Source organism: Dermacentor variabilis, chromosome 11 (genome assembly GCF_050947875.1).
Source record: "Dermacentor variabilis isolate Ectoservices chromosome 11, ASM5094787v1, whole genome shotgun sequence".
Classification (NCBI taxonomy): Eukaryota; Metazoa; Arthropoda; class Arachnida; order Ixodida; family Ixodidae; genus Dermacentor; species Dermacentor variabilis.
Window position 1 is genome coordinate 25,514,329 of NC_134578.1, and position 17,059 is coordinate 25,531,387.

The following is a 17,059-nucleotide window of genomic DNA, read 5'->3' on the forward strand; positions in this document are numbered from 1 at the left end:
CCCGCCCATTTAAAAATGGCGGAATTTCAGGCTGCAGTAAACTGTTGTAGTAAATCGGCCCCTGAAAACAATCGAATAGTTTACGAGATGATCGAAGCACACAAAACACTCCTATATCACTTTTTAATTCCATGTTCTCTGCCAGCTCTATTCCGTCCGCCTGGAAGCAAGCAGTCATAATTCCTATTTTTAAAGAGGGCAAGGACCCGACTTTGGCCAGCAGTTATAGGCCTATAGACTCTAACAAGTTGCCTACGCAGATTTTTTTGAGAAAATGACTAACTGGCGCCCGATTCATTTTCTTGCAAGCAACAAAACACTAGATCCCTTGCAGTGCTGTTTCAGGGAACGTAGATCCACAACAGACCAGCTTGTCCGCATCTAGACAAATGTCCCTGATTCCTTTGTGCACAAACAGTTTTTCTGATCGGTATTTTTAGATATGGAGATAGCATATGACATCACTGGGCGTTTCGATGCCTTTCGCGACCTGGCCAACCTGACCTGGCTGGAATTAAAACATTTCGTCAGTCAGCGCCACTGAAATGATAATTTAGTTAACGCTGCAACCGGTAGATGGCGGCACACTGCAAATAAGTTTGACTCTCCAGCAGTTGCGCAACGAAAAAGGAGGTAAGAGCAACAAGACAGACATAGCTGTGACAAGCGAGCAGGTGGTACGTACGGCAGGTAGTACGGGCAGCACAAGTGCTGCGTGCACGTTGGGTTCAGGGCGGCGTCGTAACCTGCAATATACATTTCGGATTTCGCCGCGCGCACACAGCGATGGTCGACGAACCGAGCCGCAGTTTCAAGGTTGTTTTATCCATGCAGCGCGAAGGAAACAACCGCGGGGACGTTCATTACAAGGTAAGCCCCACGCCGTAAAGTACTGCATCCCACGATCTCGCAAAACACTTGCAGCCCCCTTGCGGGGTGACTGTCCGCAGACTGGAGGGAGGGGGGAGGGGGGCGGCGCTCTCCGCGGTCAGAAACCGAAAGCGCAGTGCGGCGCGCACATTGGCCCCAGCACGTTTGGCGTTAGAGATTTTAGGCGGTTCAGTGTTTATATCAACAGTCAAAAACACATTCATACTCATTTGAAGCGGTTTTTGCGTAATTCGTTTGCGCGATTGCCAGTCAAACAGGCGGCATCCCCCTAGTCAGCTCGGATACAGCTATCAGGCGGGCGCGCTCGCTCCTGTGTTTTCAAAGCTTTATCGATTACGTTGCGGCGGCGTGTACTGTTGATCCTCCGCGTACCAGTTGCGTCAGGTATGCAGAATAAGGGCATCGTAGGAAAAAAAAAGTGTAGTGGAAGCTGCGAAAACGAACAAGACCGCGTAGTACTCGGAAATGCATCGAGATACATTGTGCGGTCGATGATGGTGTGTTGTTGAAATGCCAGATTTTGTAGTTTGTCTGTTCACTTAAGCGCAAAGTTACCGGACCCCAGACGCGCGCGTGCGCGACTGCGGACAGCGGTGTACGTGCGGTTTTGCACGTATCCGTTTTACACGGTTCGAATTTCTCACTGAGTCATTTTTCCGCATACGCCCCGTTCAGGCGGGGTGGGTATTTTCGAAAACGCGAAGGTGGTGCAGATATAGATCCTGCGCACTTTCCTCATTTGCAGCCTTCAGTTTAATTTTGACCTGTCAATATGTCATCAAACTGTCATCACAGGTAAAAAAGAAGAAGAAAAGCTGCATCACAATTAATAAAATTACTGTCCAGTTATTCGTGTAGCTGACAGGAGCATGCTCTTTTACTGGCTTCTGGTGGATTCTTAACTGTTCATTACTGGGAATAAAGCAGCAACATACTTACACAATTAGGGTAAACAATTCTCACTTGAGAGTGTACTTCATCGTTAGCATTACATACAAACGAGCCTGTCTAGTGCAATCATCACTCCTTTCTTTTTTCAGGTGGATGGAGCCCGCTTCGGAACTGAGAGCACAATTAAACTGAATGTTGAAACATCCTATACGCTAACATTGTGCTTTAGACCAGCACAAACATTAGAGTGAGTTAAATATTCATTATTTTATGTGCATGTATGTGTAGTTGCAACATGCTTACATGATTGTTGTGTGTCTCATCGCTGTTGTGCTTAGCATCTGTTCAAACAATTGCCGTGGTCATTGTGTTGGGGTGAATTAGTTGTGCATGTCATGATTGTTCAGAATTCTTTATCTCTATGTCCATGGATCCTATCCTAGACTAGCTTCTCTTCAGCTCTATACTCGTGGACAACATTATTTGGCAAGGAAGCAAGAGCTATGTGGCTGGAGCTTCTGCGCACGTGTTACCATGCCAAGTAGTCTGGCAGCGTTTGACAACGTTCTTGGTTTTTTCGGAACAGATGCTGAATCGCTGTGTGACTGTTTTCACTTCCATGTGCGACAGTTTCACGTTTGGCCAAATGCGGAAGGAAAAAGCCACAAAATAAGTGGCTCAAACACTGATTGGTGTGTTTTGTCTTGCGTAGCTCTTGTAAATGTCTTTGTTTTCTCTTACCCTTGCGTAAACTAACGTAAGTGAGAACATGGGAATTTTTTTCAGAAGCGCCCTTGCTTGTGCATGCTTTGTCCCCGTTGCTTTCCCTTCTTGCCACAGAAAGTTGTCTGTCAGTATAATGGAGGACGGTATACGGTAACTGATGCATTGAATGTAGTGAATGGCCAACAGAAGAATGGCTAAAGATGCAACAAGGTGGTTGCGACAACCACTAATCACATAACGGTCCTTTGTAGGTTCACAAAAAGTTGAAACTGAGGATGTGGTGCTTGGGTTTTGCTCAAGTACCTCTCTGTCCATTTGCATATGTAACACCTGTACCAATGCTAATACATTGTCGATAGAGAGTGTTGGCTTGTTAATATATGTGCATCACACTTCTGTGAATTGCACACTGGAGGAGAGACATATATATGAGCAGCTGGCTTTTGTGGTGCCAAGTTTAGCCAGAGAGCACAGAAAGCTAGTATTTCAGCAACCAGTTGTATTGCACATAATTGTTGGTGAAAACCACTGGCGGCGACTTAATCATCCACACGAAGTTCGTTTTTTTTTCGTTTTTCTTTGATGAGAACAACCATGCAACGTAAAAGCACTTCTAATTGTGCGTTGTGGTTGCACTATCGCGAGATGATGGCCATGTCACCTGTAACCTGATTTTCTGTAAAGAGTAATACGTTGATGCACAGGCTAAAACTTAGTAATTACAACTAGAGCTTGTGCTTGAGGCTGGTGCAGCGTGAATGAGTAAATTTTACGTTGTATGTACATATTGGTATAGGTTTTTCCTGGAGATTGAGGCTGCCAATAATTCAGGCCTTTTCAAGAAAGCACAGATGTGTGAGATAAGACGCGAACATATTCCTCGACCGCATTGGGGTTTGCGGCAGTGTACCATAGCATGTCAAATCTATTGTTGAATCTTGTGTGTTCAACTGTCTGAATAGCAGATGTGCTGGAAGCTTGCATTTGGCTTCATTGCATATATTCTGGGGCATTGTACGCTCGCATGGCTTTGAAACTTTTGATAAGAACTTGTACTACATTTGTAGTTTGAGGGTACCTGTATACACACATATAACTTTGTTGTTTTTTATTTCTCAGGAGCGTCTCACTCATGGGATCACGTTACTCTCCCAAGGAGAAATCGCGGGACCACAGCTCTTCGACCTACTGCATCACATGGTCGAGTCTTGGCGTGGGTGTCACAAAGAACGGTAGGCGGGATAAAATTCCGCTTGCATTACAGGTGTGTGTTGTGGCTTTGTATGCTTTGTGAGAATTCAAGTGTATCCTAATTGCTTGCTGTTACCTCCCCTCCCCCTTTCCCCCATCCTTTTGCTACTTTCAAATGAAAGAGTTCAAAAAGAAAAAAAGGGGTGGGGGAGAGATGAGTGCAAAGAGCAGTGTAGAAGGAGGGAATAGTTTTCGACAATGTGCCTTGCTACAGAACAAATCCAGGAAGGCAAAGTATAAACACAGGATGTTAATGAAGAAAAGCAGTTCAAAACATAAGGAGAAGTTTTTTTTACATTCTAGAATGTGTTAACCAGCCCATTTATATACATGGGCTATAAGCACAGCCATGAACTTACTGCGCTCTTCCGTTTTTTCGTGCAGTAGTCGTAAACTTATAGAGCTCAATTAAAAAAAAATTTACTCTGCATAGAATTGCATATATCACACATTGTGTGTTTCACACTAAAAGAAAACACGTAACCATTCATCAAGCAGTAATTAAAGCTCAAATTTGGCATGAGGACTTACAAAATAATTTTTACAATAGATGCTTACATAGTGTGTCACATGAGACACCTTTACCAATATTTTTGCAGAACTGTAGAGGTTATACTATGTTCCCCCTTTAATTATTGTTAATCTTGGAACAGGTTCCATTGTTGTTCTTTTGCATTGTATGATGTCTTATTACCGTAATCTTGATACAGATTCCATTGTTGGTGTTTGGTATTTTGTTATGTCTGTTAGTACACTAATCTCAAAGAAATTTCCATTGTTACTTTTTGTATTATGTCTAATTTTGCAACTGCCCACCTGCTTGGAGCCAAGCATCTGCAGTATCTAACAAACAGAAATAAATAAAATAAATAAATAAATAATGACCTGTACTGTGCTATCAGTTTGAATTGGCTTGTATATATTGATTTGAATTGTGTGTTGGTGACGAAGCCAATTTGGCCCATCGAGTATTTAATTCTTCTTAATTTTCCTTTTTTATCTATATAATTGAGATAAATTATCTGAAAGACAGTATACTTTCTGTGGCATTCTAGATAAGTCCATTCGACAACTAACATTTGAAGATCAGAGTAGCAGTAAAAACAGTTGCTACACTCTTATTAAATCTAATTGAAGTGTGCACAAATGTACCTGGCAAGTATTTGTTAATTAGCAAGCTTAAGAAAAAAAATTTGTAGTCGCTGGGGGTTGCTTTCTCTGTACATAAATTATTTAATTTAACAATTCTGCAACCATTATTTGGTATTTGCTGTTCACTACAGGTGCCGACTACCATTTGATTTCATGTGAACAATGTGAATAAGTGTCTTCAAACATAATGCCCTTTACCAAAGGAGATGCTTACTGTATAAAAGTCAGTACTAGATAATAGGAAGTGAACAGCGGGTGGTACGTTGCATTTGAAACAAGTTGATGTCGCATATAAATGGGGCAGGGAGAGATAAATGACGTGAAAGCTAAGCCGAGGAGGCGGTCGTAAACACAACTGCGCTGCATATTGATGAAACGTGAAAGAACGCTTGGTGCAGTCCACCTGGGATCTCGACAAAATGGCACGTCTAAGTCTAGGTGCACGAAATGGGTTGCAGCTACGGCACGGCAGCTGCTTCCCAAATAGGTCTCGCTTGACAGCTTGCAGCTGTTGTAGAAAAGTTCGCTGCAGCTGTGTATATCTCTCGCTCTGCTGCAGGCCACGTTGTCCTGACGTCTCTTAAATGTGGTTAATGTATAGCAGGGATTTCACCTTGCACGCTTTTCTATTTGATGAACTGTTGGCTGTTGTTCCAATGGTTGACTGATTCATGCCGTTGAATGTCAAAATGTAATGCCAGGGCTGTGAGATCGAAATGTAACGCTAGGGCTATTAGAAATGGCATAGCAGAGGTCTTTGGATTAGTTTTAGCCACCCGCCGTTGTATAACGGGCACTTATATCTTGGGTATGTTTGCTATCATCCTCATTGAAATGTAGCGACTATAAAGTGTAATTCAACCTTTGACCTTGGGCTTTATGGCAGAATGCCATAACCACTGAGCCAGTGTGGCGGTGCTGTTTTTTTTCTGACGCGCAACATGTAAAACACCCAAACAGCAATTGGACTCCTTTGCACCAGGTTGATAAGTCTTCCAGTAATTGTAAGTGAACGGAATAATCTGGCATGTGGGTACTATTATCAATGGCAGCACATTTTCATTTACTTATTTAAGATTGTTTACGTACCTCAATCTTATTTTGCGCACTATGCTTTGTCACTGGTATGTGTGTTAGTATTTGGCATTTTGAGCCTGCCCTTTATGTGATCAACTTTTTTTCATAAATAACTCTACTTTCTTGTACTCTAGGTGCGAACGCTTCAGAATTAGTTAATTAACTTGTAAACTATCATCTTCTTGTCCAGTGGCCAGGAACTCATGGTCTTTCATCTGGCTAGAGGTAGTAGCATGACAATGCAGCACATAGAAGCCTTTGTTGTGAAAAATTTCTTTTCTGCAGTGGATTTAAATCTTTTTAAGACGCTCTTGCACACTGCCCTTTCTCGGACACTTGCACGTGGAATGTATGATGACTTGCGGTTTCTTCTCACTTCCAGATTCTTGATGTTGGCGAGCTCATGGTTAACTTGCAAGTCAAGTTCTACAAGGAAAAGGACACGGAACATGTTACCTGGGGTAACGCCCTGCACCAGATTGACCTTGATTGCGAAGTAAGCCGCTCGTCAGGGAGCCTAGTGGTCAACAAGCAAAGCTTTCGGTAATTGTCCACAAGCACATGCAAATGCGATTTTGCAGAGGCTTGGAAGCGCACTTGGCCAGCAATCTGTCGTTTGACTGACCAGCCTGTAAAACATCTAAGGCCTGTGGTAATGCCAGATTGCTGCAGGTGATGACGAGCACGTCATTGCCTATCGGTCATGCATGCCTGCCGTTTACTCATTACTTGGCATTGCAGCACAACATGTCATCTTGGCTTACACGGTTCATGAGCTCTGGTCCTTTTGACAACTTCTACACAGAATGAGTGCTGAATGCATGTTAGATGGTTGGGCCACCTTTCTCCAGCCTTTCTAAAGAGCTCTGCCCTTGCTACATTGCCAATTTATGGAGGGACACAAGGGAGCACGTTTTGAATGACAAGTTTATCACGTCTGCAGTTTGTGCTAGAAGTGTCTCGCTGTACTCGTTCCACCTTCAATTGTACCTATGGCTTGTTTTCGTGATTTGCGCTGATGATGTGTTATTTAGTTGATTTACTCAGCGCTCTGTCCTTTTTGCCTGAGGTGGTAGGTGTATAGGTTACCCTTGGAATAATCTGCGAGCTCTGTGAGGTCATGTTTGGGAACATTTTTATGTAAGTGGTTGGAGGCCACCTAGGTGAAAGGGGTCATTTGTCTTTATATTGATATTATGTGTGCTCCTATCCTTCTCATGTATGGTGATCAAGTTGTTTTTGATAGATGCGGTCATTTGAGATTGTCAAGAAGTTGGCATTTTGAGTGATTTGCACTTAATGAGCAGTTTTACATTGCAAGTTCCAAGTAATAGTTGCTAATGGTTGGTAAATTTAAATTAGCTGTTTAAGTAGCTGGAAATGTTGCAGAACATATGAAGTGGCAAAATAGGAAAAGTGGAGATCCTTGTTTTATGTGATCTTTGTTCAGCACTTGTTATATAAGGTGTGTTTTTATTTTGGACGGTATCATTGACAATATTGTTGTTTGCCTTGGTTGTATTGAGTACACCATTGTATCATCTTTACTACCTTGCATACGTCTGCATGAGTCTTAGGGTTAACAGTACATTTACAGCGGGTTGTTAGATCTCCCATCTCTGGTTTTTGGGGTGCCTAGTTAATGTTACCATGAAATATCTAGTCAAATAACTTCATCACACTGGGGACACCTTACCACCAGCTGACAAACTCAAACATAGAGGTGCACATTTTTCTAGCCGTCGAGACAAAAGGTCACAGTAGTTAACCAGTGAGTGCCTTGAAAGACATCACTTTCATTGTCCACATCTGCACTGCCTTGCCGTTTATAGCAAGGGAACATATCGTCAGTGATGGCAAATTTTTGTTCCTCACTCGATTGCCAACTTGCCAAAGGTTGCTTCATGAGACAAACCTGCTCTTGACTGGAAGCATCGTGAAAAAGTGCTTGTTTCAATTTCTGCATTGAGATTGCTGTAGCTGCTGCCAATTTTAGTTTTTCAGTGTTGCAAAAGGCTGCTTTAAAAACCGTGCTGTCTCCTTGAGTTTAGAGCAAATTGTGCATGCATTCTACCCTGACACTGTATGAGGGCTCAATGCTTGATTGAGTGCACTTATTTGCAGCTATAGTTATGTCATGATCATCGTGGAGCAAAATGCTTGTGAGGAGAAAACCCTGATAGGTGTTCAGTGCAGGCTGGCAGATGAGTAACGCTATGTGAAGAACAGTGTGGAGTGATGGCATGGAAGGGAGATGGGTGACACCTGGCGAAGATGAATGAGCGATATGATCACCTGTCATGGCTAAAGCCACTCCATATCATTTTCTGTTGACTAAGTATTGCCAACCTGTCCTGCTCATTGCCACTTTGCCCTCACTCTTGTTATCAAATTCTGGTGCGAAATGAAAGTGCTGCTATGTTATTCCTGATGTTTGAAATGTGAAAGGCAGAGGAGGCAGGCTCATGTCTTGCACAGAAGCGGCTCGAGGAATGAATTGTAAGGTGGTGGCCACAGATTAAAGAATGGCACTACTTAGCAAAGCTACTGGGTCTATCTTAGAACGACAGAAAGCTGAGCTAGTTGGTAAGGATTCATTATGCAAAAGAGGTGAGGTGTGCAGACAGGACACAAGAGAAGAGAAGTGGACAACACGAACGCTGAACGGGAGACAACACGAACAGCGTTCGTGTTGTCCACTTCTCTTCTCTTGTGTCCTGTCTACACGCCTCACCTTTCTTGCATAATGGGTCTATCTAGAGGCTTCAGTCATGGCAGCAGTGTTGATGAGACAGTTGTTCAGTCATCAGATAGTGCCGTCATGTCATGAGCTCGAAATCTGTGCGGTATCTCGTCATGCCATTAGGAGTGCTTCTGACAGTGTCGTGTCGTTTGTAGCAGTCATAAAAATGGAGTTTTCTTCTTCGAGCATTTCTGCCCTGTTGTCATGATCTTATATTTTATTGTTAGCTTGCAAGTAGGATAATAAACGTTGTTCTCTGCTAGACTGTAGTGGCAGCTTTACTTACAGTCATGTACAATCCTAAATACTCGTCCACTTGAAACCCTGCAAAGGCTTTTGCTGTAATGGGGTAATGTGACTTCTTTTTCTTTCTATGGTGAAAATGCTGTTGTAATATTCTTGCTTATGACATGAACATTAAGTTATGTTTTACTGTTAATATCGTGATGTTATCATCAATGTTGAAGTGTTAAGCACACAAGCAAACTTGTCTATCCATCATGGATGTGCTCTGTATTCATGTTACTGTTAACTTGTCCATTGCTGCAAAATTTTTTTCAACCGCAATTTCTCTTGCATTGTCATTTTCTTCCACTAGCTGAACTTTATTCTGCCTTGGGATGTCCTTATGCTTAAGTAATGACATTTTATTCGGATGCTTGTCAGCTTCTGTTCAAATGTTATTCTGCATGTTAGCAGATTTTACATTATAACAGCTGAGCTTTCTGTGAAATGTTTGTGCCAAACTATGGCTTTTATTATAGCATAGTACTGTGTTAGCTTCATTACTGGCTAAATGTAATTATTTAGCAGTTATTTGGCGGGACAGGCTCCTGATAGCTGAGGGATCTTGCACACACTTTTTGGAATTTGTGAACTCTTTTGAGGTTTAAATAAGTACTCAGTTATCTCTAATGATCACTCTTTACTACTTTCTTGCACAATGCTATTTATTGCGTCATTTGTGAACATGGCTGCATCTTTTGCGCTACTTGGTCAATATGCTCTTGGCTTGCCCTAGATGTTGTGTTCATGCGGCTTTGTGAGCTGCTTTGTGTCTTGAGTAATCGCTCATTGCTATTTGTGAGCTCTTTAGTGATAGAAGTGACGTGTTTATGTTCATCTGTTTATGTTGCAGCATAAGAACTTGATTGCTAGCTACGGCTCTTAGTCAAATTACTTCAAATGAGGCCCTTGTCTGAAAGTTAGCTCATATTATGGTGCTAATATTTGGGAGCGTAAAATTCTGAACCCTATATAGATTTCTTGTTCATGGGCTTTCATTATCAGTCACAAGTTGTCTGAATCTTGCAGTGTTTCAGAAGTTGAAAGACACATTTGGAACAACAGAAAGCTGAGCTAGTTGGTAAGGATTCATTATGCAAAAAAGAGGTGAGGCGTGCAGACAGGACACAAGAGTAGAGAGTCGGCGTTCGTGTTGTCCACTTCTCTACTCTTTTGTCCTGTCTGCACGCCTCACCTGTTTTTCGCATAATGAAAGACGCATGTTGTGCATTAATGCAATCTTAGCATATCCTGTTTCATGTTCATGTGAAGGGCTTGAACCAGCACAAGCTTAGCTTTTTATGCAGCGTGACAGCAGCTGTGTATGTTGACTAGCCATTACATCGGTATTTGCACAACATTACCGCTACGATCCATGTGTGTCAGTGACATGTTGATGTGCAGAGCTTGCCGACACATTTGGCAGGCATTTCATCAACCGGCATTCACATCTTAAATGATACCTGATGACGAATTGTTGTAGAAAATTTCACCTGTCGCGCTCTCCTGAATATGCAATAACGATTGTCACAGGCCGAGTGACGCGAAAAATCTCCCACGCATATTTACAGACAATTTTTGAGAAGACAGAAACCTTTACAAAAACACAGTGAACGTTATGGTGCTATCTGTACTAGTAAGCGCAGCCATAAAGATTTTTTACTAGTGTTGTTATACAAAGTAGTTTGCAATGGTGAAGGGGAGCACATTGCTAGGCCAACAGGCTCCCCATCAGATAGTTCAAACTTTATGCACAATGTTTGTAGGTAAACTGTGCTAGCTTTTGACATTCCAAGAATTATATAAAGAAGTCATTAGACTAGTTAAGAAACATTCAATGTTGGCACTGCCTGATTATCTAAATACTCGGGATCGGCAGCTATGAAAGTACTGAAACTAATAGTTGGTTTAGCATTCCTGCAGAGACAAGTAATGTTAGGTAATTATGATGCACTGTAGTGTCACTCCATTTCACAGAGGTGCTGAGCATTCCCAGTCATTTTATCATTGGAAAAGTTGGCATCTTCCTTCTTTATCGACTTCTTCGTCTAGCCACCTTCCATTGACGAACCTACCATATCCCTTTATGAATATTTACAGACTTCATTTAGCCATTTCCGCCTTTCTTTTTTTGTTGCAAAGGATGTGTAATAGACATCAACAAATGCATACTTTTATAATTGTTTGGAAACCTGACCTGATTAGTGAATTGATGAGCCGAGGTAGTTAATCCAGCTTTGCCTTATACATAGAACTTTGGTTGATCAGCGAAGCTTATCATATACATATATTTTTCAGTTTATGCACCCAAGCAGCCAGAACAAATTTTATACTTGTCCATAGAGGTGAACTACCAAATTAAATGAACAAGAAGGCTTGCAGAGGAAATTTGAGTTGGGGAAGGTTTGCTTTATTACTGCAGAAGGGTCTGAACTGGAACTGGTCTGTTGGTACGTCTTATGATGAAAAAATAGGGCACGAAAGAAAAGACAGGACTAGGTCTGTTTCACCCCCTTTCTTTTCTGTTTTGTCGTCATGTCTTATTGGTTGGTGCCACTGATCTTTAGTAACGTGAATTTTCCACTGGAGGAAGATGGGCATTTCTTCATATTGTGTCAGTACTAAATGAGTCAAGCCATTAAAAAGAATTAAGATGTTTGCTTTCTTGCATGCTTGCAAAGCCCAAAATTGGAAGCTCTGCAAAAAATACTGGTATTGCTCATTTCTGCAGTTTAATGTACTTTAAATGGGAGGTGCTGTAGCCATTGGAGTACTATTGGATGCCTCATTAGACTGAGTTTAAAGTGGCATACTTTAATCTTTAAAAGTTATCAGTTGATCCATTTTGCTGCTTTCTACATATACACCACAAGGAGAAAATGCAATCAGTTTGCAATAAAATTGCAGCAGAATAATTTGAAAAAGCAGCGTTTTCACTTATAATGGTGAAATGTGTGTTGGTATAAGGTGTGTGTGTTGATGTTCAGTCATGCATAAGCATTAAATGTAAAGTTTCATACACTGAGGGTAGGCACAGTTTGATGTGTTCCTGTAATATAAGAATTCATGTTCTGGGTACAGTTAACAGTCCCGGTAACACATTTGCCGTGAACGTCAAATATATGAGCTTAGCTCTGCCTGAACTTGTGGAGAAGTGTCTATGTGATCTGTGATAGGTAGGTGTGAGAAAAATCACTATTACCGTCGTGCTTGAGTCAGCCATATTGACATGTAAAGACCTTTGTCTGTGCCCCATTTGTGGATCGTGTTCATTAGCACGATGCTGCACTTTTAAAAGAGCAGTATTGTTATTGACGTGTACACATTTTAAACAACACTGTTATAGTTAGAAACCGCATATCCGTTGATGGTCACTAAATTGTACTTGTTTGTGACAGCTTCTCGCAGTGGTTGACTTGTGTGTCTGGATTACAGCATTTGTTGTGTTTGTAGCAAGCTCTTCTGAGGTACAACTGGGAGATTAGTTTCTGCCGAATGAGCTTTTTCTTAAAGGAATTACATTGGTTAGCTAGTGCTGATGTTGAAGTGTTGTGTTAGTGTCGAGTTCAGCTTATTTGTCTTGGTGTCAGTATAATCTAGATCTACATGTGAACTGAAACGTTATCATTTTCACTTTCTTTGTGGGTACTGCTTGCTGAATGGAACATAAATTTGTGGGAACTGAAACATTTTATGATGATCAGAGACTGGCCACAGCTGAAGCTCTGAAAAAAAAAGCAAGGTGTAGAAGGGGCTACAAATTATGAGGCTATCATAAATGTAGAGTATGAGATACTGAATGATGTTAATCTACGAAAACTTGATTAGTTTTCTTCCAACTGGTTTAGTAAAAACATGGTGAAAGGCGAGTGTACTTCATTGGCAATTGCGTTTTCGAATAGTAGTTTTTCAATGCCTGCCCCAAAGTGGAATGCATGCATTCATATGAGCCATGATATACCAAGTGTTGCATTGGTACAGGATCCACGTGTAATTGGCTCTTAAGGCAAAACTGCTTGCTCATTCACACTCATATTTTGGCCTTAGGTGTTTTCATGGTGCATGCTCCTTAATAATGTGTTTGAAGGCAAGGCCCACTTGTTTTCTTCAGAGTGAACTACAAGTAACTATCATTGTAACGGTGCTCAGTGAAAAATGTAGACCTTCTCAAATAACTGAACAGTGGTGCCATCTGTTGTCAGTATTAGAATCATCTGTAGTTAGTGTTACTTTTGGCGGATGCTTTATTTTGCTGTGACAGATGGCACCATTGTTCTCACTGAGGAAACTGCTCCTTCAGACTGTCTTGATTGCCGACAATGCATACTCTTACATCATTCGATCTGGACAAAGTGTGCAAAAGAAAGACATAAGAAGGACCCACAGTGATATATTTGTTAGTGTCATGCAGTATATAAGTACAACAGTGTACCACATACAGGTACCACATGCAGGTACAACAATGTGGCACCTGTTCAACCCATGGCTTACTGCACGGGTACCGCAGAATGTGGTACCTGTGTAAATGGGCAAGTATTGCAAAGTTGCATCAAATATAAAGTACATTTTAAAGTGCCGCTTCTGTGCAACATTGAGTGCATGGGAACTTGCTGCTTTTTTGAAGGACCAGTTATAGCTGGGGGGGGGGGCGTTATTGATGCAACAGTGAGTATTGAGATGCTCATCTCAGGCGCTACCACTGAGGGTGATACCAAAGATGCAAATTGGGCTTTTTGGTTGAACATCTTTACATTTGAACAGTGACAAGAAAGCCAAAGATGACAAAAAAATGGAGGCAGGCTGTGCAGTCTTCCAACAATGAATAAACGAAAAGAGTGTTCTGAAGCAAGTGCAACACATGTCCTTTCTTTTTGTTTTCGACCCGTTTAGTACTTCTCAAATATAGTTATGTAGATGGTGTGTTGTTGACAGCTTTTAAGTCATGATGTACATCATCGTTGTCCAAAGAACTCTTTGTGGCCATGGCCCCATGAATGCCCTCTTCATGTTTCTTCTTTTTTTTTTAACATCTTCTGTAGCTATTTGTGACTCATGGCGCCATATCTTTGCACTTGGAAAGCAGCTACCAGTAGCTTTTTATGCTATTTTTCCAGTGCTACTATTTGCTTGCTTGTGCTAATTTGCCATAATTGCTATGTACACGTCTGTTTCACTGTTTGCCAAAATTATAATACTGTTGTATTTGTGAAACATTGAGAAACATTGTTATGCACGCTGCATAGACATACTGTGTTTCGTACATAATTGTGAATATGTTTGGTGTTCCAGTGCTATGGTACTTTTGTATTTTAGTCCACTGTCATGGTTGATGTTTTCTGTGACTCATGCAAGTTCATAATTATGACTACTACCCAGGATAAATTCACCAGCTCATCCTATTTGATGGTGTTACAACAATTAGGAATACTTTACAGGTTGCCTAAAATCTGGCGGTTCAGTTTACACTGTATGACTGTATCAACTTGATCCTTAGAGTTGAACAAAGTTGCCTGTTACATCCATATTTCATATATTTTGTATTTTTGAACATTTCTGTTATATAAAAGTTCAGTTTGTGGGCACCCTCCTATGGATATACAGTAAGCGTGCTCTGGGTACATGTGTCTGGTGTGTTGCACATTCAGCTTTCTGCTTTTACAACTGTGTTTGGATAGTGTAATATAATGTTATCGGAACAGTTATTCTGAATTTCTCATTTTTTTATGTGCCAAATGCTCTCGCGATCTTTTGACATGGCATTCAAGAATACGTAGACCTTTTGGTTAACACTTTTTCATCATAGTCGTATACTCGCTGATTTCGAATGTGCAGAAGACTTTGTGGGTTGTTAATACGGGCAGTTATTTTGCTGACTTCCTTGGCACTTTAAGGCCTCAAGTTAGGGAAAGAGCAAACTCTTACTGTTTGTGAATTCTGTCCAGAAGTGGAGAAAAAACAAAAACAAATATACTGTTGTTCACTATGCAATATTGATGTCAGAAATTTGTACAATGTTTTAGAATTCAATGTAATAAAGGATCTTTACAAACCGCAAAGCACATTGTGACATTCCTTTGCATTGTTTCACTTGAGTAAGAATCTTTTGTCTAATCTGCTTAACAGGTTGGTCTACAAAGTGAACCGTGAAACTTGCTTAGCATGACGCGAAGTATGTGTTGCAAATATGCATGAAGGCGAGCTTTCTTTTTGCTTTCATTTGGCAGCCTAAAAGTGTGCCCCGGTCTGTATTCAAAACTGTGCCACTCGGAACTTCTTCATTTCGTCCACATGACTATCACTTGCATGTGCGCAAAGGAAGCATAACCATTGCCCTTGTGTGCCATCTCGTAAGTGGTCGTTGCATGCCCGAGATGCAAAGTTGTGCAGCCTGGCTCAGTGACGGTGGCAGAATGTGGTAGGTGGCAGTCCAAATGAGTAAAACGCTGCAGTAAAAACTTGCTGGCTGTGGTCCCTCATCCAGGATACTCTCTTCCCAGACGGCTATCTCGAGAAGCAGAAGTCCTTATAACCAAGGTAAGAGGAAGGTATGCCATGACAGACATCATCGCCTTATGGCAGTGGCGACTGTAACACAATAACCCCAACCACCTGCAATCACTTCCGCGAGTAAGCTACCATGCGTGCTCAAAGGGTGTAGCTCCAAATGCTCGTCAATTCGTCTGGGAATGCAAATGACATTCGGGTATACATACCAGACTTAGGGAGTGATTAAGGACTGGGTCCGACCACGGGCTAACGTCAAAGAGCGAAGCTTGCATAGTGAGCCATATCGGGGTAGCCACACCATGTAGACTCTTGTGAGGGCCGCACTTTTTTTTTTCACAATTTTGACGAGGTGCGGCCCTTACACGGGACGAAAATTTTTGGTCAAAATGATGCCCGTTCAGCCGGCGACTACCGAACGTGCCATTGCATCAGCGGTCAGCTGATGCAATGTAGGGACAAGTAGGGACAAGTGGAAGTGCGCTGGGCGCGAAAATTCGCCTATGCGCGCGCGCGGCATCGGATAATCGAACGTGATTGCTTCTCCGACGGACATTTTCTCGTCTCCAAATTTTGAGATGCCAAGTTGGGGTTGCGGCCCTTTCACGGGCGATGCCATCATACGAGTGTATACGGTAGCTTTCTTCCCCTTACTCTATTCCCCAGATAGGCCTAGTGCCATTATTTAAATATGTTTCTCATAAGTTATTTTGGTTACACACTGGAATCTGCGAAGAGCCGTTGAGGGAGCGCTCGACAGAATTTTTTTTTTTAAAGGACGTATATAGTGTCACTGAGACCCAAATTAAATGTTGCCAGACCGTGGTGAGAGGACACCATGGCTACTCTTCCCGCAGCAGAGGTTCTCTCCCCCATTACCTTGAGCTTCCTTGAATCGTAGCCGAGTTCCCACGTCGTTAATGCGTCACAAACTTTTCTTTCTGCGCGTTTCAATCGCTCGCGCGCTGTGCGCAAGTTAAATAAACCTGGTAGCGAAGTTTCCATAGAAGCTCACGTTCAAAACGGCGATTCATCGCCGGTTCGTGGGGTTTAGCGCCCTCCGTGTGAGGAGAGACCACTTCCGGCGGAATAAAAAAAATGGTGTGACGCCATGTCCGTTAAAAAACAGAAGTGACGTCATTTTGTTCTCAAAGGCGCGAAATTTGTTTTGGTGGCCTGCCATTACAGCTGTATATTCAAATTCCCCGCCATTCGACTGGATGGCCGTCCCGAGCTTTCAGTGCTGAAAGCGACGCAGCAGAAGGTCAGCCGTACGGATGTAGAAATCGTATCCCTGCGCAGAACACGATTTCTTTGGAGGTCGACGAAAGCTTTGGGTGATAGGGTACGTGCTGGTCCCATCGTCACACGCCAAGCCCGTCGGCCAGCGCAGTCGCACGAATACAGCTGAACAATTGTTTGGCGGTCGTAACTCACCATTTTTCACTGACCAGGTTAAAAAAAAACGATGAAACTACCCGCGCCACTTATAAATTCAGACTAACGCCGACAAGCAAAACAACACATCTGAGGGCGGCG

At 42.1% G+C, this 17,059-nt stretch overlaps 1 protein-coding gene across 1 annotated transcript; it reads left to right on the forward strand.

Annotated features, from left to right (window-relative positions):
• The first annotated feature begins 662 nt into the window (after nt 1-662).
• On the forward strand, nt 663-8,641 carry LOC142564226 (CB1 cannabinoid receptor-interacting protein 1-like). Its single transcript, XM_075675147.1, has 4 exons — nt 663-870; nt 1,932-2,029; nt 3,628-3,772; nt 6,371-8,641. The coding sequence occupies exons 1-4, from the start codon at nt 787-789 to the stop codon at nt 6,533-6,535; spliced, it is 492 nt and encodes a 163-aa protein (XP_075531262.1). The 5' UTR covers nt 663-786; the 3' UTR covers nt 6,536-8,641.
• Nucleotides 8,642-17,059: the final 8,418 nt, after the last annotated feature.